This window comes from Lottia gigantea (assembly GCF_000327385.1).
Source record: "Lottia gigantea unplaced genomic scaffold LOTGIsca_34, whole genome shotgun sequence".
NCBI lineage: Eukaryota > Metazoa > Mollusca > Gastropoda > Lottiidae > Lottia > Lottia gigantea.
In genome coordinates this window covers 879,869-905,421 of record NW_008709146.1, presented here as the reverse complement: position 1 = coordinate 905,421, position 25,553 = coordinate 879,869, and the positions used below count along the sequence as shown (strand labels likewise).

The window sequence follows — 25,553 nt, the reverse complement described above, 5'->3', positions numbered from 1 at the left end:
TGACATCAGATCTCTAGAATTTATATCAATCATGTTGAATGATTTGCAAAAATCTTTCATTTTTTGATAATTACTTAAAGCTAATTAATAATAATAATAATAATTAATTTTGTACAGACATGCTGAAACAAGTTATGAACTTAACAAAAATACATAAAACACAAAAAAATTAATATTAATTCAACAATGAACATTATTTCAATCATTTGGGCTTGCAATCATATTGTTATTCTAGCTTAAATCAAATATGAAAAAACATGTAAGGTTTCAAAGCTATTTCATAGTTTAATGACGAAAATGTTATTGAAAATTTCATTTACTTGAGTTTTAAATTTTACAATCAAAGAGTCTTTGTGTCGAGGTAGAATACATGACATCAGACAAAAATATAATTTTTGAACAATGTCACTTATCTTACAGAGAATTTCCCTATCTTTAAGTGTCCATTATATTGCATCATAAGTCATCTGAATGGGGACTATTTGACCATTCCAAAACTTATACTGTTACAAAATCTGAACACCGTAGGGACAGTTTTACAGGACGATATTGGACTGTAGTTATGATGCAGATGAGAATATTTGGCAAGACTTCACACAAACTTATAAACAAAAAATATCAAAGGTAATTAATTTAAAAATACTAACAAAGTCAGTTTGTAACTAAAAATTCTGAATTGAACATTTGTACAACTATTTCTGAATACTGGTTGCAAAATAGGAATTAGATTTCTTATATGTTAAATTCAATAATCTTTTGCCAAATATTGGCAAGATTTATCAAAGTGGGCCCCCAATTCCTGTAAAAATCTTGCAGTGTATTAGTGTGGTATTTAACATTGATAAATAACACACAACACAAATTGATTATTGATATCTTGAGAAACAGAGCTAGAATTCCTATGAAATGCAACCAATTCAAATTAATCAAAAAAACCAAGAGTTAGAGAATGTCTTTTCAGCAGATGTTCTAAATTTCAAGGTAAATAAAATAGAAAATATGATATTAAGTGAATGAATCATTGAAGGTATTTTAATCGTGTCAATATTTTTTTATGAATTATAATTAAAACATACCAAGTTTAAATAATAAACAACAGCACTACCTTCAAAACATCTTCTACATTTGTACTAGCAAATAAAACACAGCATCATAGGATAGTAGACACAGGGATACCATATGACACCATCATTCTATACATTTTATTCACAACATTGGGAAACTGGACAATTATGCTTTTCTGAAAAGTTTTTATACAGCTTTCATTCATTCTAAAAATCCACCAAATTTACAGTTAATTTGAATTAGTTCCAAATTATTCAATCCAATTTTATAAACCAATTTTATAAACCAATTTTATAATCCAATTTTATAAACCAATTTTATAATCCAATTTTATAAACCAATTTTATAAACCAATTTTATAAACCAATTTTATAAACCAATTTTATAATCCAATTTTATAATCCAATTTTATAAACCAATTTTCGAATTCTTAACAAAAGTTTCATCAATTTCTAGATTGCATTTATACACTTGTGTGTTACTTAGTCAACTTCAGGTCTCATTTGAATAATAAATGCAAATTTATTCAAAAAAAAACAAACCAAATTTTCAATGACAGTTTGTTAATAATTTAAAATAAATATTAAGATTGTATCCATACAAACACACATACATTCCACAACTCACATAAAGACATGAAAATGATAATAGTTTGAAAAAAAAAAAAACTGTTATTTACACTTGAAATTGCTTTGAAGATCTTTCCCAGTTTAAAAAACATGGTGTTTAAACAGTGCCTGTGATGAAGTGATAAAATGCACTTATATTAGTTTCCAAATTACAAATTGATAATATAATACAAAGATTTCAAATAGCTTAGTTAAAATTTGGGGAAAGAACACATTAAAAACTTGAGTTACAATGTTATAGAAGGGAGATAAAGAGGTGTTGTTTTTTTTTTTTTATTTTAAAATGAATAGTGATGATAGATTAAGTTTCATTGAGCAATATCAGTGATTAAAATACACTTTAAACATACTATTCCTAAACTTTCAATCATTATGTTAGACCGTCTTTCTGTTCTAAACCATTTCTTATTTCATAACAGCGCCATTAAACAACATAGACAAACTCTTTTTGAATCAAAAACAATTAACAATCAAATACTTGGCACACAATAACTAGCAAAATGTCTGTATCCAATGTAAACAATCCAAAAAAATGACTGTTCCATTGTCCATCATTTCTGTTTTGTGCATCAACTGAGTGAAACAATAGAAAACCACTGAACTGTCTGATATTTAAGGAAGATTCCATGCATGATGATGATTCCAAATTAGTACAAATGTGGCTATCTCAAAAATCGGCAAATTCTTTAGCACACTTCTCTGTTGAGGATATGCGAAGTGCCTCTTCTTCATAATCATCAAAATTACTTGTATCTCCAGCACCTTTATGTTTGGGTACAAATGGAGCTTCAACCTGCGAATACAAATGTACATTGACATTTAACATTTAAGAACAAACTTAGGTTCTTGCAGATACTTTTTATTAATTGGTTACTGATCAAACATCTTGGCCTTGATCTGTCCCAGAATATCAGAGCCCAATTATAACCCAGTCAAATGAGCAAAGAAAGAAACAAACAAAACAAATATATTTTACAAGGATAACAACTTAGGTTCACAAAGGATCCTTTCTACTAGCTGGTCCATGGCCAAACTCTTGGCATAATCCTGGATTATCAGTATCCATTTACAGCTGGTTTGACTGGTTGACATATTTAAGGTCATCAGACTTTCACCACAGACCAAGTTTAGAACCCACAGATTCCATTTGTTCAACCTATCCAAGCAAATGAAGCAGAGGAACCAAACATTAGATTTCCTTTCTGGAAAAAGCTATAGATACTTGTTATATCAGTAACCAGGCTTCCAAGTACTCACCTTTCTTTGATAGATAGCAATCCAATCAGTACTATTAAACCATCTATGTTGTTTAATATCATTGACACCATTACGTAAATTACCAAATCTCTTAGTTAAATCTACTTGTAGTAAGTTACGTAATAAATCTTTTAAATCACTACTAAAGTGAGATGGGAAACGCACCTGAAATTACAAATAAAATGAGAGTAAAACACCTACTAATCTGTTTCTAATTGACCAATGGTCAAGGGGCACCATTATGCATTGAGGGAAATTGTTGCTGGATATTAGGTTCCTTTTAAAGAGACACTAGTTTGTAGATTACAGGGCTTAGTTTATTGATCAGTACAAAAAACGTTTGCCTTCTTTTATTGATGGGTAAAATTAGGTTTAAAAATTTGAATATCCATTTATGCTTGACCTTCAAAACTAGTGTCTTAATAGTGTGTCAATCCAGTTGTATGAAAATCAAGATTAATAAACATTGAATTACTGAGACCGCACAGCTAAAATGTGATATCAATAAGTACATGTTTAGACTTCTAATACAGAGATTAACAAGAAATTATTCACATAAGCTTATCAGTTTGTTGCAGTTTATATTATCTTCTATATAACATTTTAACAATTTTTTTTGTAAAGTCAGTACCATTTTAGTATTAGTATTTTTCAGTGGGCCCTGACACAAGCCAAAAATTTCCAATCAAAATTAAATTTTAAACACTTATTTTTGCACATGCTATAAATTTTTATCATAAGATATATTACAAATAGAAGCCTTTTCTGGAATCTCTTATTAAAAGGTTGAATTACTACTAATAGAGCCACAATTGTGAACTGGGGTAGCCTGCCAACATATTATTAGTACTATGTCCATATACATAATAGCACAATGATTATATTCTAGGTACCAATTAACTATATATTGTTAGTGTGATCAATTAATACAGCTGTACCAATAACTTATTACCTATGACTTTTTGAACCTTTTCAATTATACTCATTATACAAGTCATTTGGTTAACGAAAATCAATAGAATTTACCCAAGGAAAACCCTGATTTTAATATTGGCTCAACCAATTCAAATCAAATCGTTCAATTTTATCAAAACTAAGAGAGAAATATCTTTAATGTAATTTCACAAAATTAGCAGCCCAGCCGTTTTCAACTTAATTTCAGTCACTTTCATTTAGCTTTTTAAATTTCATTAATGAATGAACAATACTGTTATCTCTCAAAAGAAATCAATAATAATGAGTTCAATGCTAAAACGTAGGTGGATAAACATTGAATTATCAATACTTTATATACTATGGACTTTTACACAGAAGTGACGTATCAAAATCTAATCAAATCACTATGTAGGCAGATGGGGTTTTAATATTTAATCATATTTTGTGACTCTCTGATAAATTGTTTGGACATTAGATTAATCCTACCATGATGCTTTCTAATGTTTAGATAGTAAGTTTATTTATAGAAAAATATTATGGTTGTCTTGTGTGATGGTTCTTGATGAAATCAGTTCAGTGGCCTTCATCATATAGCTAATAGCTTAGTTTCTTGTAAACTAAAATGGTATCGATCCATAGCAGATTTCAGCAGATGACATTTTGTTTGGCATTTTAAAGATTTCTTAGTTTCATTTGAATTGCATTATACATGCAACTTAACAGTATTACAAAATTTCATGGTCATGTTTCATAATGGTATACCAGCAACACACTTACCTTTCCGGACACAATTTTTTCATAAATCTGAATAGGTTGATCAGCGAAAAATGGAGGATAACCAGCTGCCATTTCATAGATCAAAACACCTAATGCCCACCAATCTACTGCTTTATTATAACCCTAGAAAATAAATACATCTAGATTAGTTTACTGTTAACTTAGATAGATATTGTTGTCTACAAGGACATTACTTGTTTACAATGTCAAGCTATTGTGAACTTCGTCTTATATCTTGACTACAAGAGGAACTATTCCTGAAAGTTTGTAGATGCAAATTGCTGAATTTGATAGTACTATGTAGAAAAATGCTTACCTTGCTGAGAATAATTTCAGGAGCGAGATATTCTGGTGTTCCACATAAAGTCCATGTTCTACCTTTAACACGCTTTGCAAAACCGAAATCAGTTACCTATATAAAATTAATTAATTCAATATAAATATTCATCTATTGTCACTATTCATATGATAAAGTAATTTTCATTCAGGAAGTTCAAATAAAATAATGATGATAAAGGATGAAATATGATTTTGACAAAAAGGGCAAATCAAATAGACATGGCAATTTCCTCTCCATAGTATCTTAATATATATATGCAAATTAAATAATGACAAATTTTCTAAATGAATACATTAAATAAACAATAACTGCACTGTAGATTTTTCGAAATCAACGCCAAGTTGACAAACTAAATCAAAGAGGGAAATCAGGTGATCTGCAAGAGTGATAATGCCCTATTTCATAAGCAACTTGTGCCACAGTACTTATATAGTAGAGCACAATGGTATAACAGTGTTATTTTAAAGATGTTGAAAGATGAATAATGAAATAATGAAATATAACATAAATAATGAAAAATGTATTTTATCTATACCATTTATTTATTCAAATTTGAATAATTCAGAAGAGGTAATTAGAAAGCATTGTAAAAATGAAATTGTGACCAACACAAAATAGAAACATTAACTGCATAAACTTTCATAAAAAAAAACAGAATTAAAAAATCTTTGATCTGAAATCATGGCGCTGATATGGTAAGGAGTGGATTGTATTGGTACCAAAACACTATAGGTAAGGTAATAAACAATAGGGATAGAGTCAAACGGCAAACAATTCATAATTTTTTTTTATTCTAACAATGGACTATATCTAAATATATTTCATCCATAAGAGAATAACTGAAATATTCAATTTAAGAGCAATCTTATTAGTGTAGAATACAAGGAAGTCATATTGTCCAGTGAAGTCAAGGAGTTCAATTCTCTCTAAGACAATTGATGACACTTACACAAAGACAGAAGTCATACACCCCTAACAACTACTAATTTTTACAATAATCCAACAAAGTCATGCTGTTATTTCTTCAATTAGAAAAACAGTCTGCAAACAAAACATCCCTACAGACTGATATTCTATATAATTCAAGAGACAGAAAGTCTATAGATACAGTAATTAGACATTTGTCATGAAGAATCCATACAATTTCAACCTACAATAATTAGAATTTAATATCCCCCAGGGACAACAGTTATAAATCACATTACAGACAATACTTGTTTCATGGTTTCAAAACTTAAACTTTTTACATTGGTAATTACTGTACAGTATTACTTGTACAGACTTCATTAAATTATAATGTACAGACTATCACAGAGACGATGATAACAAAATCTCACTGAAAGGCCATAAGTAAACTGTACATGGAATCAGGCCTGTAGCTGAGGGGCAATCAACCAATTCCATTACTGCAGGTAAACAATATACACCATTGCACCTCCAGGTATATTACCCCTCTGAACAATCAAGTCTAGCTATAAGACTGCATGGAACTATTCTTTATCAAAATTTTGAAGAGTTTCAAAAAGGCTTTTGTTTTGAACATCAAGCTTGTGAAAATGTAAGTATATCATATAACAATAAACAAATATTTCATCATACATGTTCTTAATGTATTAAAAATGACTTGCTAATAAATAATGTATATTGTTATATTATGTTCTATGAGAATATTAGATTAAGGTTGAGTTGACATTTTCTACAGACCTGAACTAATTACATGATAGCTTTAATGTTGTCTTGATACTATGGCTACAAATGAAATGCACTGAAAGATCCACTAGGTCACTAGACATACAACACCATTTTATCACTGGGGAAATTTAACCAGCCTTTAAAACATTTCCCTTGGACGACAGATGCCAATAACTATAGACCATTACAAGACAGCTTGTCTGATTCAAATGATATAAATGACATGATTCCAGCATTTAATGAAATATTTCCTCAAAGTCAATACAATATATTCTAGACTATCACTTTATTAACAACAATTTGTCATGTTGAAGCACATTCACACTTAATGAAGCAGTAAGTATTGAGAATTTGAGATCACTTAAAATAATTAAAAGCTTTTTATCAGTTTTTGTTGTTGTTCAACTCTCTCTTACTTTGTCTTCAAAACCAAAGTAACATCCTTTGACTACAATGCATGGAAGTTGCTATTTTCATTAAGTTTTGACATTGTAGATGGATGATAATACAATTGCGAAATTACAAGTGGGAGTATATCTCAACAAGAAAACAAACCATGATCCGACGACCTTCATAATATCTTGTTCACTTATAAACCCAGAAATAGAACACTTATCTTTGTATCAAAGGCAATCTGTAGTTAGAAAATACAATTGGAAGGGCCATCTGATAAAATTTTTAACAATTGTTGCCCGATTCAGTAATGTTAGTCAGCCATATTGATTTATGTACATTTCTATATCTGTGATGTTACATAATAATCTTGAATATTTAGCACATGAAATATCAAAACTGCGGCTCAACTGAACTAGTGATTTCCCTTGAAATTAATGTCAAAATTTATTGTTTGATAAAGTAGTTACAAAAGTTGAAAGGGTTTTAAATCCTTGTTATAAGGCTTACTATTCCTTTAAATTATGACTGTGCATATCAAACAAATGACTGGAGGAAAGAGTCTAATGATATATGAGATGTTATCATCAAGGTTCTTTTATTATTAATGAGATAGACATATGTATACTATTTATAGCAACAGATCAATATGATGAATATAAATTAGGCCTAGATAGTTCAGATACCATTTATATAAACATATATCTTCTCTGTTATCTTAACAACACCATTAACACTCATAGAGTATACAAAACATTAACACTTAAAACACCTAATTATTTGTTTTTATACTTAATCTTACTATTGTAATAAATATTTGTTATTGACAATATTGGAAATATATTTTATCTCCATTTTATACATTAAAGAATGTCCAGGTTTACATAATGGTTGACAACACCATGTTCTTAACAAAAAACTAGTTGTCAACCACAAGTTCATATTTATTTACCTAGTTGTATTACTAGATCATATTAGAGTTATTGTCAACCACAAGTTCATATTTACACTAGTTGTCAACAACATGTTCATATTTACACTAATTGTCAACAACATGTTCATATTTACACTAGTTGTCAACAACATGTTCATATTTACACTAGTTGTCAACAACATGTTTATATTTACAATGTACAAAATGTTCATGTTTACACTGGTTATCAACATGTTTAAATTCATATAGAGCCAATGAATGAAAATATTCTTTTCAGAATGACTAAAAGCTTGTTTGTCAAGCACTTTAAAAGCTGATGCTTATTGAACAATTTCATTCAAATTACAATCACTAACCTAGATTTTATCAACTACATTTTTTGTTATTTAAATTTAATATCAATGACTCAAATAGGTTTTGAATGGAGGAATTTGTTGCTTTGTATGCAAACAATTTCTACTACTTTTCAGAATCTGGAGAACCCAACATAATCTAATTTTGAATTGTGATATGCATTGCTAAAATGGATCCCCAACTAGCAAATATCTCAAAACCATGTTATCTCTTTAATATACTTTTACTTTCAACTCAACAATAACAATTCCCCAGTTTTCATTTTTAAACTAAAGTCTATTTTGATCTTAAAGCAGACAGGATATTGCTAAATTTTGTAATAGTTTTTCTTTTTCCAGACATATCTAAGATGTCAATGTTGACAAAAAAAATAATCTATTCATATGGGAAAAATAATTTTTTTTATCAAGTTTTCTACTAAAAAATATATTCAATATTTTAACACTTTTTTGTTTTACAAAAATTCCATAGTTTTCAGTTCTATAACAATCTGTATCACATTTTTTATCACAAATTTCAGATCGATGCACCAGAGTAGAGTGAGTAGAGCAAGAAACTGCAATTGTTCTACCAAATTTTCTATTAATATTTTGAATATAACATATTGAATAGTATATATCGACATTTACCTTAAAAATCTGTAATGAAGTTACAAATTGTCTTTTCATTGATACAAATTTCAAGAATGAAAGAAATAAAATCAGTGGATTGAAATTAATTTCAAGGTCTCAGAAAGTATTCATTATTACTAGCTTCTCTACCATCCTACCAATTACTAAGCTTACCAAGGACATTTTGTTTAATTCCATAGTAATGTATCGATATTCCTGATATTCTGTTCATTCACTGGAAGAAGCAAATTACAGACTAGAGTTCATGGAACTATTATTAATGCCATTATAACATAACACTGAATGGTAAAATTCCAATATCCAATTTAACCATTCAAAATACTCAAGTTTTTTTTTTATTCATATTACATGTGGGAGTTAAATTATGTGACCGATTCAAAGAACGAAGATGTACTTCAAGAAGACAGGAAGAATGAACAAGTTAGCTTTAACTGACAATTGTGTGAGATTTTTTTGATCTACCGTCTTAGTATCATTGATTTTTCACCCGGTCTTCCTAGACTATATTACTCATCAATGGAGCTTACTATTGGCAGCTTGCTTCTACAGGGTGATAGAAAATGGAGGCTAATATCTCATATTGGTCTGCACATGACACTACAAATGACAGATATCTTAAAGCTGTGTGCAAATGAAATTAATTCACATACTCTTTATCACTTCCAGTTTATTTTCAACTAACTAAGAATCATCTCCCATTACATGGACTTTTCACATTTTTCTTTCATGCTTTCAAGTGACAGGGTAAAACTGCAAGACCATATTCAATTTGTCAATGAAAATTGCAGCTTCACTCAAAGACAAACAATTACAATACAACAATCAGCAGATATGTCAAGTGTCCAGATTGATGCCATTTTGTAACTGTGCAACAAAGATATTTTATAATTATCTGAAATCGTTAAGTGTTTGCAGGAAGCAACTAGATAATAAAACTAGTAAAAGAGAGGATGTAGAAAATCGGTCAAGCCAGCTAGAGGACTAGAAACGGTCTTGACAACCTTAAATCAATCAATATTTCTAGCTACAGTAAATCAAGGTTGAAAATCCCAGCTTACTGTACTGTGGTGTCAGACTATTTTTAGCACATTCTTCGTCATTACGCTATGGACTTATTACATTTGTTCATCTTATATAACTAACAAAGCCAGAGGAAATGGTGCCTTTGCCCTAAGCTCCTGAATAATGGACAGATTTTCAAGTATCTACGTTGCTTTTCAAATCATTAATTACAGTTCTCATTATAAATTTCATAACCCTTTGGGCAGTGTGTCAATATGTTTGGTATAAGGTGTTTATCTAAGAGTACTTTCTCTGTTATCATCCAAACATACAGCCTTCTATCGCCATCATTTTAAACATATCTTAACCCGATATGAAATTATATGACAGCATTGGGTACTTTCTTTCAAAACATACATGAGTAGTTATCTTAGCCTAACATTAACCCAAATTTATCCTAAGAAATTTGTGGATTCCTTATGTTTTTAACCATGTTGCTTTTACTGTTAAAATATGACTACAAATTATTATCTCTAGAAAACTGTTCAAACATAAGCAAGTCTAGCAGCTGTCAAAAAGCGGAAAGCATAAATGTCAATATTTTATGAACTTCATGTTTAAGTGTTTATAGATGACATCAAGGTACTGAAATTGGATGATAATAGCCAAACCACAACCGCATCCTTCCACATTCTTATTCATTTTCCTGCTCCCAAAAGCCATTCAGCATACAGGAATTTAAACTAAGAGGCTTGTCCCTTAAGGAACATTATGAGTCCACCACCACATGACATTGATCAGATACAAGTTCTTAAAGTTAAGCTGCAGCCCATCGGACACTTTGTAACGATCTAATCTTAGCTTAATTCTCACTGAACATATGACAAGAATGAACATTGAACATTCTTCATGAACGTTCTCAGAATGTTTTCAGAAGAACAGATCAAGTCTTTCTGCCATTTCATCATACCTCATTGTGAGAAAATTGAAAATTTGTTATTGAATTCTACTAGCAACAAACACACAATTTTATTAGTTATTGGTAAGGATTACATATGTTGGTTATATCTTGATATATTTGGCTAGGTAACCACAGGGCTCTCAAAAGTCATTATGGAAACAAAAAGATTTTTGGAAAAATCATGTTAATTGGTATACTTGGCTGAGAAACAGGAAAGAGAGAATTTGATTACCATAGTGGTCTAATCATTTTGACCTAATAGTTACCTAAATCACTTCAAGATAAAAAGATGAGAAAATCATACCAATATATGGCTCAATTTGAGCTCTATCAGCTAATTCAGAAACTATGTGCTCCTTTCTGATAATTCGAATTTGAATTTTTCAAAAACAAGTCAGAAGAAAATATTGTTGAAACTTTTGAAAGCCCAATAACCACTGTTGGTACAGCAAAAGACAAACACTCATAGCTATAGATATATGGTTGTACGACAAATTAGGACATTACCCAGACTAGGCTTTCAGCTAGCAGAAGTTACATTAAACCCATGATCAAAGTGTATACCTTTAAATAACCTAGCGAATCTAACAGTAGATTCTCAGGTTTTAAATCTCGATACATTATATCCAAATGATGTAGGTACTCTAGCACCAAAACAATTTGAGAACCGTAAAACCTTGAGTGTTGTTCACTGTTGAATAAAAGGTGTAAGACAACATTACATGACAATGAGACTTCAATGAGAGATTCAAATAAAATGATATTAGGGAGACTAAGCAAGATGTCAAAAATGAACGCAGATTAATTTCCAAGTAGTTCCATTACTTTTAGAATTCTAAAATCTGTAAATTTAGATTTGTTCTCAACAGGACAATTTGGAGCTATAACTGGACATGACTGGCGTAAACAACCAATCAAAAGTCCTTGTTTGAATTTTGAAGAGAAAATCATTCTCAAAATAAAAGTTTTTATAAAAAACTTTATCAAACAAGTGAGTAACTTGTACTTTTGACACTAAAACAGCAGGCCAAAACCAGTTTGAGGCGCCTTTTTTCAACTTTTTATGTTCACATTTGAATTCTTGCCCAAATCTCTCTCATATCTCTAGTTCACTTACTTTAATATAACCCTGAGTATCAAAAAGTATATTTTCTGGTTTTAGATCTCTGTACACTAGGTCCAAAGAGTGAAGATACTCAAAAGTCAGAACAATTTGCGCTGCATAGAACCGGGAATGGGGCTCGCTGAAGCAGAAGCATTGAAAAGATGATTAAATATATGGTAATACATTGCGTCTTGTGTCGGTGATCTTTTTTCTTCAAAGTATGATTTGTAGATTTTGGAAACTGTGTTGTGCAAAATTTATTTAAATTTTTCGATTTGATTCTCCAAGTTTCTGAATATTTATTATATATTCAGAAACTTGGAGGTATCATAACTTGAAGATCCAAGATTTAAGATTAAGAAACAAAATGTTTTGAAAAAAAAATTAGAAAACATTCTAACAGGAAACAACAATAAACAAATGAAAAGAAAATTTCAAATTTCAAATTTCAAAACGTCAACAGTTTTGACTTACTAAAAGATAGCCAGAATTATCTATCAGAATATTTTCAGGCTTCAAATCTCGATAATAAATATTAAGATTATGTAAATATTCAAATGCCAATGTAATTTGAGCTGCATAAAATCGGCTATGGCTTTCACTACAAGAAGCAAAAGATAAAACTAAATCAGCTAGAGAGAAAAATCATGCACTATCTAATGAAGTTAGTAGCTTAAAAGGATATAGTAATCTAACAAGGTGAATGTGACATAAGATGTGCTTTTTGGTAAGTGACACAGTCAGATGAAATTGAAATCTATCAGCCAAAAATAGAACTTTATTTTTAACCATAACCCTTTTAAGGAATAAAACTTCAGGTCACTTGTGATAAATAACAAAAAAATTAAAATAATCATGTTATTCTGTTGATAAGTTTCAAAAATCGGTACTTATGAAGATTAATGGAAGCATAAATCAATGTTATGGATACCTGCAGAATAATCTACAGACAAATTCCTGGAGTATCTTCCAGAATAGATTCATTAAAGTAAAATATAGAAGCATTAAACAGCAGATGTTGCAGTAATTAAGAGAGTATATTTAGCTGATTATTATTTGTAAATAACTTCTAGTTTGTTGTATGGTTATTCTAGTCAACTGCATTAATTTGTAATCAACTTCTGTTAAAACTATTCTCAATCATTGGCTGCTGTCTTGCATCATTTTTTTACTTGTCTAGCATTCAAAATTTCTTGGCCATGAATCATTAGGTGTCAAATTTCATTCCTCTTTCAAAGTCATAGCAATTTTGTTCAAGAGTTTATTATTCTTGAATGTACCTAAAAGTGAATTTTTCATCCAAAATTGTCCACCATTGAAATTCAAATAAATTTTGTTTGTTATTTTCGAGCATAACCCAAATTTATTGAAAAATAAGGGAACCAGCCATCAGATTTTAAGTGTTAAGGTTAGTGGAATTGAGCGCCCAAGTACAAAAGGATGCAGGAGAAGGTTGTGCACACTCTAGTGATAAGTGCAGAGACAATTAACATAAAACAGAGAGGGAACAGAGATCTAACCAGCCAAAATAACTTTTAGAATAGGAAGTAATTAAGGTGCTACTAAATTCTAAATCACAAAATAAAGCTTTTCAAACATATCTTTAATAAGCTTATATTCATTGTTAAGGCTTTCAGATATTGAAAATCATTTGACGACTGATTATTGTCTACATGCAGAAACTCCAATCTTAAATGTTTCATTTCACATGTTGTCTGAAGGTTACCATTCAACCCCATGATCTTATAAAATTCTTCTTAAGGTCATGTTCGGTCCAGTTTTAACCAATGTGTGCCAAAAGTTATTTTCATTTAAAGTAATCATTGAAAAAACTCCATATAAGGAACTCATTTGAGGATAATTTGATTGGTTTAAATAATTGACCGTGAATAAAAGCTGCTTAACAAGAATGTCAGATCATGAATGACAAATGAAGTAATCCACAAGATAAAACCAAAGGAATTCTATTTCTGAAAGCCTTAGCAAGTAAAATATATTACTGCTAAAAATAGAAAGACTTTTGACAAAGAGCAAAATTTTCATGATCCATTGCATATGTCAGTGATGAACATCCATTCAAATCATAAGCTTGCAAGACAAATGATTATTAAATATATCAAATGCAAGAAATACTAAGATCAAGCCCGGAAATACCACTAACTAATTAGAGGGAATGAATTGTGAAATTAAGCTGTATAAGCTGCTTAAGTGAACATTTCAACGATTATTATTTTTCAAATCTATTTGGGGACAAAATGCACCTTGAAAAAATAATAAATGTATGGATTATGCTATGAAAATAAATTTTGATAACTAATATTTCCAGGCTTGTCTTATTTATATATATATATATATATAAAGGTCGAGACAGGCAAACCTACCTAAACCGGCCTATCCTTCGTAAATGTGAAAACATTTCACCACCAGTGACGAATTCCAATACCATATACAAGTTTGTGTTATCCTGAAAAAAACAACAAAATGACCATTATTGACCATGAATTTTGAAAAGGCTGAAAGAGAGCTGATCTCTCTTAAAACATTATTTCAATATTTGGAAAAACAAACCAAAATTTGCCCAAATGGACTCTTGATGTCCTGGAGCCATTGGTAAAGATTTGATTCTCTAACTTAACAAATAATAAAGTTTGGGTAAAGCAATTGCAGGCATCAAGTTAAAAGATACTTTCAGCAAACATATTAATCCCATATTTCATGTTAAGCCAACTACATAGACACATAAAACAAAAACAATAACACTGTGGCACTAAAGATGAATATAAATCTTTCATTAATTCTGATTTATAAGTCTTAACTATTAAATAATTAATTATCATATTTCATATAAAATATATTTTATTTAAATATTGCCAAATTAACTTCCAGTTCCAGACAGATTTATATACGCAATTACAATAAATAAAAGATTTTATTTCCCTCCCTAACCAATATCTGTAGTAAGCACTTTTTCCATTTTTTTTTGTGGATATTGGATTTAAAGGGAAATCATTTGCCAAAATATCATGTTTTCTTTGTGTTTATCAATTTCTGTTAAAGGACATGTTCGCCATATTTTTGACCAATTGGACCCTAGACTCATAAATGTTCTTTCTTTAGCTAAGATAATGAGTAATAGTGTTCACAGCTTATTGTCGAAATTTTGAGCCTTAAAATCTATGTGTGTCCAGAACTATCTGTGTTACTAAGTTAAAAAGACCACTCGTCTTTTATTGAGACAATACCATATATATAAAACATATATATACAAATAGTAAAAGAAATTCCTAGTTTGAGATATTTTTGGAGGAATAATGCAATTTTTGTACATTTCTAGTAATTCTGATGACAATTTTCAACTTTCAGATATCCAAGACTGAAATCAACCTACGAAAATGACAAACCCATTAATATTCTAGGTTTTTCTATTAAAGTTATTAGGAATTTATCATTTTTATAAAGTTTTTATAAAATACTTTAATATTCAGTTTTAACAATAACATAGATATTTCAAATATACTTGTTACCAGTAAATTGATGAATACTCCCACCTTAAATTATGGTTTAAATTGATTCACCAGATTACAAAATATTACAAGATTATTTCAACAGTTCATTAATTTCGTAGAAAACAAAAGAATAAAGCATATGTAGGCCTGTGGAGAAGATTTCTCAGTAAATTGCACATACTTGAATTGGACAAAAAGGGAAAGTGACCGTGAACTGAAGAAATTAAGTGCAGACAAAATCGAGGTATAAATTACAACAGAAAAACCATTTTGGTAAAAAAAAAAAGAAGCTAAATTACACTTGTTTTGTAAGTTGAATAAAGCAGAAACCTCTCATTATTCTCAATCACGTGCCAAATAAAATAGAAAGTTTTTAAGTATTGGCATTATGAAAGAGTGGTAGGAGCCAAAATGTTGGTAATAAGAGAGTAATGTGAAAGGTAATATGGTCAATGTTCTACAGACATAAAACACACTTTACCACATTATTTAGTTTTATTTCTCCCCTGAGAATGAATGAAAGAGGATTTTTGAGCCACTCTTCACTGTGGCACACTATTTAAGTGCTTCCATTTCCACAAAATATTTGAAGCCTTTTGTCATAAAATTGTTATTAGTTTGTGGTTGAAATATTGCATAGTGCTTTTAAAATCTTGAGTTCACTGGTCTGAGACCAAAAATTTCAAGTTTGCAACAATCTTCATACAACATCTTGGATCACTTACAAACATTACTGTACATAGATAATTGCTTTATTGAAACTCTTCATGCATCACTTTCTATGATCTGATAAATATTAATTCAATTCTAATAATATTTTTTGATTGACTACAGAATGTCTATTTTGGTGTTTTGTTTGGTACAGTTCATAATGTGATTCATGGGTTGGAAAGTAAAAATACATTAAAAGTGAGAAATCTAATTTTTCATCAGATAAAATTTTAAATTCTTTTTGATCTGTTAATAGGACCATCTGTGATAAACATGGAACTTAATAGACTATGACATATGACTTGCAATAAAATAGGGTGTTAACTAATGTTTAATAATTTAGATGACATACCACACTTATTGCTGTGTTAAATCATATTTTGTAAGCGATATGAGAATGGATTAAAAGTAATAGCCGTCTCACACTGGAAAGATGGCCTCACTGAGCTGCTACAGCAACCAAAAATTAGCTCAGAGCCTGTTATGGGACAGTACTGAGGAATCCATTGTCGCCAATAATTGCTGTCAGGATCGACACAAATTGAGAATGTCTTAAGACAAGCGTCAAAACATCTCCATAAAATGAAGTGCACAATGATTTTACTAGAAAAAGCGCCTTGGGAACACAATATGATTGCATATGCCGCAGTAACTGTTGTAAAATATGTATTTTTAACAGCTTTTTTCACGTTTTCTTCAAGTTTTCTTCACAGTCCAGTGTGAGGGGGCTATAAGCAAATATGACATAAAAGATACATACCTTGAAAGAATATTCTAAACGGACAAGAAAAGGAAAATTAATAGCTTGTAAAATCTTCTTTTCATTTAATGTGTGTTCAACTTGTTTTAATTTTACTACCTGAAATGAGCAAAGAAAATATGGCAATGAAGAATGGGTTCAATTAAACTATTTGGGAAATAATAAATTTTATTAGCCTTTGAAAATGGAAAGATTTCAAAAGCACAAGCTAGAAATTCTTTCCCTATTCAGAAGATTTAGCCTGGTAAGTAGGTAAAATATTACACTCTACCCTTCTGAACCAATTCAAATTAAGATTGTCAAATGGGGATATATATTTTTGCCTAATAACAAACATTTTTGACATAGTTTAAGCTACTTGTGAAAATACCGCTTCTTTAATTGGCTATACCGGTACTGTAATCTAACTAATTCTATTCCGAGGCACAAGAAATAAGATCAAATTTTCTGTAGTGAAAAATGATTTGAATTGGGCTTTTAAAATGATCATAAACTGGTATCAAAATCAAAGTCTATACGGCCATGAAAAAAATCTTATGGGAGAAAAAATTTTAAGTTAATTTCCTAAAATTTTATGTCTGAACATTAAAGAAAGTATGTTAAGAAAATATAATTTCCTGTGATATTTGAAGATGATTATTTAGAATGAGATGACTTTACATCACCTAGACTGATTAAACAAGTCCCTACAGGATGTCGTAAAATGTCAACCTTAATTATACCTTATCATATTTTAGTCTATACGCTTATTATATCACAGCTACTTTGACTGTTCAACTTTTAAACTTTTACAAAAAATAACTTTAAAAATTTTACAAAATATGTCAAGTCTAATCTCAAGGGAAAACTTATATAGTTTGTTTGATATTAAAAACATTTGGAATTGGCTTAACCACTATGGATTGGGAATTCAATACTAATAATTTCTGGAAACAGTTCAAATTCAGCTCTCGTAAGGATAATGTTTAGCTGACTAAGGATACTTAAGCAGAATCAGAGAGAATCAAAGCAAATACATGTCAACTTTTTTTTGTTGAGAAAGAAATAGTAATTGAAACTATTTATGCCAAACTTATATCACTAATTAAACAACCGCAAAATAAAAGATGACTTTGTGTTTATCTCATTTCTGGAAGTGTATTTTGCTCAATCTATTTAGAATTAGATTACAATTTCGTCAATTTGTGATATGCTTCAACTGTAATCTAACCAGTTTTCTAATGCTGTCCAATTCTAATGACCTTATTTTTAACCAATCAAAAAAAAAAAAATTTTGGGATAAGAAAACCCACAATTCATTATTGATATCTAGCAATAAATAAATAAATGCATCTGAATGGAAGAGATATATATGTGTAGTATGTATAAATAATGAACTATCAAGCCTGGTTTTATAAAGACAATAATAAAGTCAGGTGATATTGTTTTACAATCAATATTGTGACTATAAGCTAGATGTAATAAAACCCTTAACCAGGTCATTAATCTACTATTACAATAGTACAGAAACTATTTTGCATTAACTTCCACCTACCTAACTTTCAATGAAAAATTTTTGCAAGAAATTGACAACCTTTTAGTTTTTCATTCATTAAAGATTTCTTTTTGCCTTCAGACTTTCTTTCCGACATAACAAGACACAAATGGAGTATAATATAATTCACTTGAAATATTTTCTGGTTATTTGCCAGCTAATATCTGTCAAAATACGTCTCAAAGTCAAAAATTTCCGACAGACTTAACCAAATGATCTGTCACTCCAGTTTTACCCTAGTATTTAATAAAACTTAATGACCACCCTGGGATGGACACAGGTGTAAGACAATATAGTGTGTAGACAGTTGGGACAAATGAAGCCAACTAATAAATAGATAATATCAATCAACCCAGTTATCACAAAACTATTGTCTTCACACATTCAATGGTCTATCAAAATTTGTTGATTTCTTTTTTCACCTAAAAAATCTGTACCTAATATTAGAAAGATTTGAAGTTTATAAAAAATATAATATTCTCTAATTTGTCATTGATAAAAACACACGTCCGTCTCGGAAATATCAACAAAAAATTTCAATTTTGATTGAAAATTGGAAGCAGGAACCAAAAAAATAGGGTTTCACATTGTTCAGATGAATTGCAACACAATTTCTGTTTAAACAGTAAAACTAATTTTCATAAAAATATATATATTGTGAAATAACATAAATGTGGTTTGACAGATCGAGATGAGAATATCCAAGTATAGTTAGAATCCACATACAGTTCTAGAAAAAATTTCTTATTATTTTTTATCATATTCAAACATTTCTTGAATGAACTTACATCAGCTGCCATAACTAAAGTAACCTTGTTTTGAGAAATCAATGAATAAAAATTCCTGGAATGAATCAAGATGGCAGCTGCAACTTTATAGAATTTCAAACAAATTTACTCATTGACTCGAGGTTCATTGACTAGGATTATATTAGCCTACTAATTCAGGTTTTCTAATGATAAATTGAACGACACAAATAGTTTTTTCAATAACAGGAAATGTAACATCAATGGCCTATTGAAATGATTTTTTACTACCCACACATATAGTAATAACGGATAGTAGGAGTCGAGTTATTAAACAGAAAGGATAGCAATAAAAACATATTTAATATAGTATTTAATTGCAATAAAAACATATATTATTATAGTCATTAAACTACATTCACCATTAACTAAGGAAAGTACACATATAAGTGTTATATAAGTAAGTTCAAGAAAAAAACTTGAAAGTTAGAAAGTTACAAGTTGAATTTACATCAGGTGCTATGGGTTTGAGTCCCCTCAAATGAAGAAAATTCCAAAGCCATGTAAAGCTATGGTACATTATGGTAGTCACAGTCATAGTTTATTGTAAGAGAACATGAATTCAGATTTTAATCTGAAAGGTGACACAGATAGCTGTATTTGAGTTCTATTAGCTAGCATAGACAACATCCTTTCAAGGAATATGATTTTACACGTTCCTGTTCATGATTTCAACAAAAGATATGTATATAAATGTACTTACTTTCTGTTTGTCTAGGATTTTCATAGCAAAAAAATCTTTATTTGCTTTGTGTTGAACTAACATGACTCTACCAAATGAACCAGTACCTAAAGTCTTTATTCTTTCAAAATCATCCAGGCACGCATTGTTCTGAAATATAGAAAGAGAAAATTGTTTTTCAGACATTACTAATTTCATTGAAATAATAAAAATTCTGTCAAGAATATAGCTTGCTTCATCTTGGACAACTACATACCGGTACTTGGGATCTCTTTAAGACTGTGTTGTTATTTCTACTTTTGCAAAGAAAGTAAATGGCTTAATAAAACTTGCAAAAACAATGTAGTCTAGGCGTATTATCCCATCCGTACAACTAGACCCTTTTTTCATTCCAATGTGAGCAGCAGAAGCTGCAGCTTATATCTATCATTTTGATTTAATTCAGGACCACCATCCATAGTTTCTTAATGTGGTTAATTCAAACACCATTTCAAGTTCAGGGCATAAAATAACTCAATATAAATAGCTTGTCTGTATTAAGCTCAGAATTGTTTTCTTGAATTACAAGAAAGAAATGTGAATTGAATATACCTATTCAACATTTCAATAGTTGACCTCCAAAAAGTTGTCAATAGTTTCTATAAATATATTCAACTATTTTTCATTTCAAGCTATCAATAGAACTTGTATTACTTTGCAGTAAGGTGTAAAGTTGCAAATAAACAGGGTTTTGATTTCGCAGGACATTGACCTTGTTTAAAACTGAAAAACATCACATGGTTACTGCCACAGAAGTAATGTCATACATTTTTGAGAATTGACAGTCAATATAAAGCTTAAAATCAATTAAAAGTGTCTAAGCTTAAGTTGTAAGCTTTTTAAGACTTTATGAAATGGTCAAGAAATGACAACCGCTTTAGACTCATGTTAAAAGTTTCAGGTTCATCAATTTGTTTGGTCAAATGCCTATGAAACTTCAGTTTAGAAGTCATGTAAGAGGTAGACGATTTCATAATTTTCAAATGATAAAATGCATTCAGGCCAACATCCCTTCCATTGCACCAAATGACACTCAGTAATTACAGACTATATTTCCAAAGATACCCTTAAATTCGAATCACTGCCCTTGTAGGAGTGATCTGCTAAGTAGAGCAATTAAATAAGGAAACAGGAAATGCAAGTGTGATGCGAGATGTGAAATACACTCAAGAAGAAGTGAGAAATTTTGCAAACCTAGCATTTAGTTACCATAGAAACAGTCAACTATTAGCTGAAGGTAGTGTGATTGATCTAAACACAACAATGTTACATTAGTCTTCGTTAATTTCATTCGGTTTCATTTTTATTTTCATGTGCCGTAAGGTATATTGTGATTAAAAACACTTTTTCACAAAAAAAAGTCTGGCAATATAAATGCCAACTACAAATTGCTTGTAAATGACAGGTTTAATCAATTTTGGTATAAGTCCATCAAATAAGAAGATTTCAACATTTGATGTCAATGTTGTCAACTTTTCATTCTGCTCAAAAGATTAATAGGCTACAACATTTCAAATTTTTAACAGGTTTCACAGCACCGAAAAAATAGCTTTGCCCTTTTTTTTCTAATGTTTGAACTAGGTTTTCTAGTTTTTGAGAATGAATGCTGTCATTTAGTAGATTCTCCAAAGAGTCAATTACTTTCTAATACAAACATCATTAGTAACTTAATTCATTCAAAGTTACAAGTTGTAGAATAATGACTGTTCAAAATGATTTTAAACACAGGTCACTTCAAAATATATATTACATCTTGTTAACAAGGCTCGGGTCAACCTTGCAACTTGCAGAAACAGAATTTTCTACAACTGCTATGCTAGCAAATGTCAGCATTTTATATCCAGGAATGCAAAAAAATACAATTAATATTCACCTGGCTCGGATGATCCCATTTTTGTGTAAAATCTTCTTTGGCTTTTGCTAAGAACTCTTTGACTGAAAAGAGAAGAGAAAATTGATTATTTTACAGATAAACAAATGGTAAAAAAAATAGTAAACAGAACTTATCTTGTAGAGATCTGTTTAGAATCAGAATAGATAACTTCAAATATTTAACACTTGAATCATACTGTACTCTAAGCAGGGTATTATGGGGTGAAAGTCGAGAGTGGGTCAACTCTCAAAGCACTGACAAAGCATTGGAATTTTTTCAAATTTGAGTAAAATTCAAACTCACAGCGCTTAATTGCCAAGAAGATGACAATCCTATGTTACCCACTGAGTTATTCCACTGCCACAAAAGACTGTGTTCCAGCGTACAGGGAAGTATTGAATTTAACAAAGGTGGTGTGAGACCTATATATTACTAATTGATTAACATGAAGCTACTGGCAATGGTATAGGAAACAAGAAAACTTCAGTTTAACCCTTTACAGAATAAATGTTCAGTGCAGTTTTTCTTCGTCAATATAAGGGCACTTGGTATTAAAATTATTATAATTCATTGAAAACATCTGAATTTCATCTTCACCTTATATTTTTACTCAGAAACTTGAGTGCAAAGAGTTTAAATCGAAAAACTAGTGCATTAGACGTAATTAAATTGATTCATTTCAAAAGATGAAAACATAAAAAGAAAATTATATGTGATTTCATATTTCATCAATGCAGATGAGCCCATAGTTCAACATCAAAGTCATAAACTGATCAATAGGGAAATCAATCCACATGAGCAACAGATTGAGTGAGTCAACATATTGAATGAATAAAAAAGAATCATTTGAAAGAATCAATTGGTTGGGTATGCATGAATGAGATGTCTTTACTATAAAAATGTCATGGTGGGTATTATAGGATGGGCTTGCAAACTCTACCAGAATATCTGATGAAAATGTGAATATGTTTGTCAACTTACCGCACATCCCTTGTGGATAGATCACATAATATTACTTTGGTGTATTGATCATTATCAAATTTATGTTAAACTAGCTAGCATTCATTGCAAAAATTTTTCTTGTGCATATAAAAGTGACAAATTATTGACTTCAATGTCTAAACTTTATTTTATTTATCTATTTCTATTTTGCTCTACAATGTAATGTAACAAGCACTATTCTAAAGTGAAAATATTGTGTTATTGTATCTGAATAAGCTTATTATTTAAAAAAAAAAGCTTGTAACAGGTAGATCAAAATCAAAATGTGATGGTACATACATACATGTCTGTCTTTTATTAATTTAATCATACATGTAGTAATGATTATATAAAATGTAACACTATTAGACTAATAAGATTATAGACACACATTATCATATAATATTATGTCATCTGTAAATTAAAACCCAGTGAAATTATATGTTTATGTACATATGTCTTAACAGCAATTTAGGCAAAGATTGACAAGTTCATAGTACACCTGCCTTATTATTGAATCAAATGAAAGGACACTAACTAGCTTGCAGTGATGAGACTTGTAATTGTTACTAATTAACCATGTCCTCTTGTCTATCAACATTCGAAGCTGTTAAGCTTATATCTAAAGGTTGTCTTGTCTTTAGACACAGCTTTATGGAACAACAATCACTGATTAAAGTTTTATGCAATGTTTTGAAGTGTTTGCATATAATTTTAACCAATGATTGTTGTTCCATAAAGCTTAACTCACAATTGCTAAATGCCATTTAAAGACCTTGTCTTGTCTTTGACCTTAAATCAAATAGCAACGATTACCCAAACTTTATTCAATAAGAAATGTACTATTTGCAGAATAAAGCAGTAAATCAATAGCGTGTGAAATTGCTTTCGAATTGTTCTGCAAATTCCGATGCAAATTCAATAGATAGAATTGGAATGAGATTTGATATCATAAAGCTCAAGAAATCAATGTTTTCCGCAGTTTTTCCATCGAAAGCCATGACCTGGGTTCAATAGGAATTTTTTTCTCATGTCAAACAATTTTGGGCCTACAAAAGGCTGTCTAAAGAGGTTCCAAAACTAAATGGTTGCCTGTCTGCTACAAAATGACACAATTCTCTCATCATCATCGACAAAGCGACTAGAAATCCAAATCATCTGCAACAGCTTTTGGTCAGAGTGTCTAGACGACCATAAAATAACTTCCTTTTACCTAATGTAAAATGCTATTCTTCCTCTTAAAATTTATGTTTCATATGTAAAGGTTAGAAGCATAATTTGTGGACAGGAGACAGAAAATGACAAGTCAACAACCAATACTCAAGCAAAAAAATTAGGTCAGACAATAAATAATATTAACATGTATAGAATCAGCTGTTGTTTCTATCTTTAGAATATAATAGACATATTTATTTCTATAACAATAAACTGGGGTGGTTACACCAGCTTGGATACAGGAACTAACTAATTGACATCCTGATTCTAGAAATCTTTATGTACCGATACATTATGGTTACTGGTACTAAAATTGTACCAGTGCTTTTATAATATATACCTACATATTCAAGTAATCAGTATGAACAAATCTCATACTTATATCTCATACTTTATCATTTTTTAAAGATTTAAGGCTACCCATATATCATTTTAGTTTCAGGTTATATTCAAAAATGCCATGTCTTACACAAAAACTCTGATTTTTCAATTTCATGTCATTCCACTTTAAGCAATTTCTGGAAAGTGGTTAAACACAGATATTTCGGACATAAACAATCAAAAATCATTATCACAATATCATTGAGTGCAAGTTAGATAAGAAATATCAATAGTTTTAAACCAAGTAGTATCATTTTCTGTCGTTATCTTTGTTTTTATAACGAATAACGGTAAATATTTTAATACAGTGTTGTACTGTGTAACATAAATGGTAATAAGATTACTGAACTGGATGTTCGAGACAATAAATTATACAGATGCTATAGCAAGACTCGTCTAAATATGCCAACAGAAAACTTACCATTTTCGGCAGGGTCACCTTTTTTGGCCGTCGCCGCGTTTCCCATGCCGAGAAAAATAAATATTTCACTTGTTGCAATAAAAAAATAGTCCAATTTATAGTCCAAAAACGAATTAAAAACTGGTAAATTTCCGAGGTTTCGTCTGTTACAGACCAGATAGCTTATAAGCCATTCCAACGTATTCGTACACACTTATCGATAAAATGTTTCTGTTATCTGACAATATTTCACTATATTAACACTACAAACATACGTATTATATACGTCAATATCTTTAACAGTTTATCTAAAAGAAAATAAAACCCCGACAACGATGGATTGTGCTAATAGTCCTTGGAATTACTTTCTGACGCGTCGAGGTTCAATTGATGAAAAGTGTCTGTTGCATTATGGGTATGTAGCGTAAACAGATACGAACCATTCAGTTCAACGATCGACTTTCTGTACTCATTAGTCCGAAACTACTGACTTTTAATAATCAGATTAATTTAGATTTAACACCTCAATGATTCCGAAGGACGAAGCTTGTTTGTAAACTGGAGTAGATCGTTTCTAAAAAATTGCGG

The 25,553-nt window shown here is 30.1% G+C and overlaps 1 protein-coding gene across 1 annotated transcript; it reads right to left on the bottom strand.

Moving 5' to 3' along the window:
- Positions 1-1,034: 1,034 nt before the first annotated feature.
- Positions 1,035-25,285, bottom strand: LOTGIDRAFT_190501 (hypothetical protein). Its single transcript, XM_009058442.1, has 11 exons — positions 24,987-25,285; positions 21,989-22,050; positions 20,098-20,226; positions 17,055-17,153; positions 14,459-14,541; positions 11,537-11,663; positions 4,981-5,076; positions 4,665-4,787; positions 2,952-3,116; positions 1,482-2,487; positions 1,035-1,442 (listed from the first exon to the last, which is right to left on the bottom strand). The coding sequence occupies exons 1-10, from the start codon at positions 25,030-25,032 to the stop codon at positions 2,362-2,364; spliced, it is 1,056 nt and encodes a 351-aa protein (XP_009056690.1). The 5' UTR covers positions 25,033-25,285; the 3' UTR covers positions 1,035-1,442; positions 1,482-2,361.
- Between the last annotated feature and the right edge of the window lie 268 nt (positions 25,286-25,553).

Bases quoted from the DNA above. Each gene is read 5' to 3' on its own strand.
- LOTGIDRAFT_190501 (XM_009058442.1), bottom strand. From the start codon at position 25,032: ATGGGAAACGCGGCGACGGCCAAAAAAGGTGACCCTGCCGAAAATG. The intron at 11,664-14,458 runs GTAGGTTTGCCT...TTTATTCAACAG, and splicing joins CGAAGGATAGGCCGGTTTAG to TGAACAACACTCAAGGTTTT. The intron at 3,117-4,664 runs GTAAGTGTGTTG...TTGTAATTTCAG, and splicing joins AAAAAATTGTGTCCGGAAAG to GTGCGTTTCCCATCTCACTT.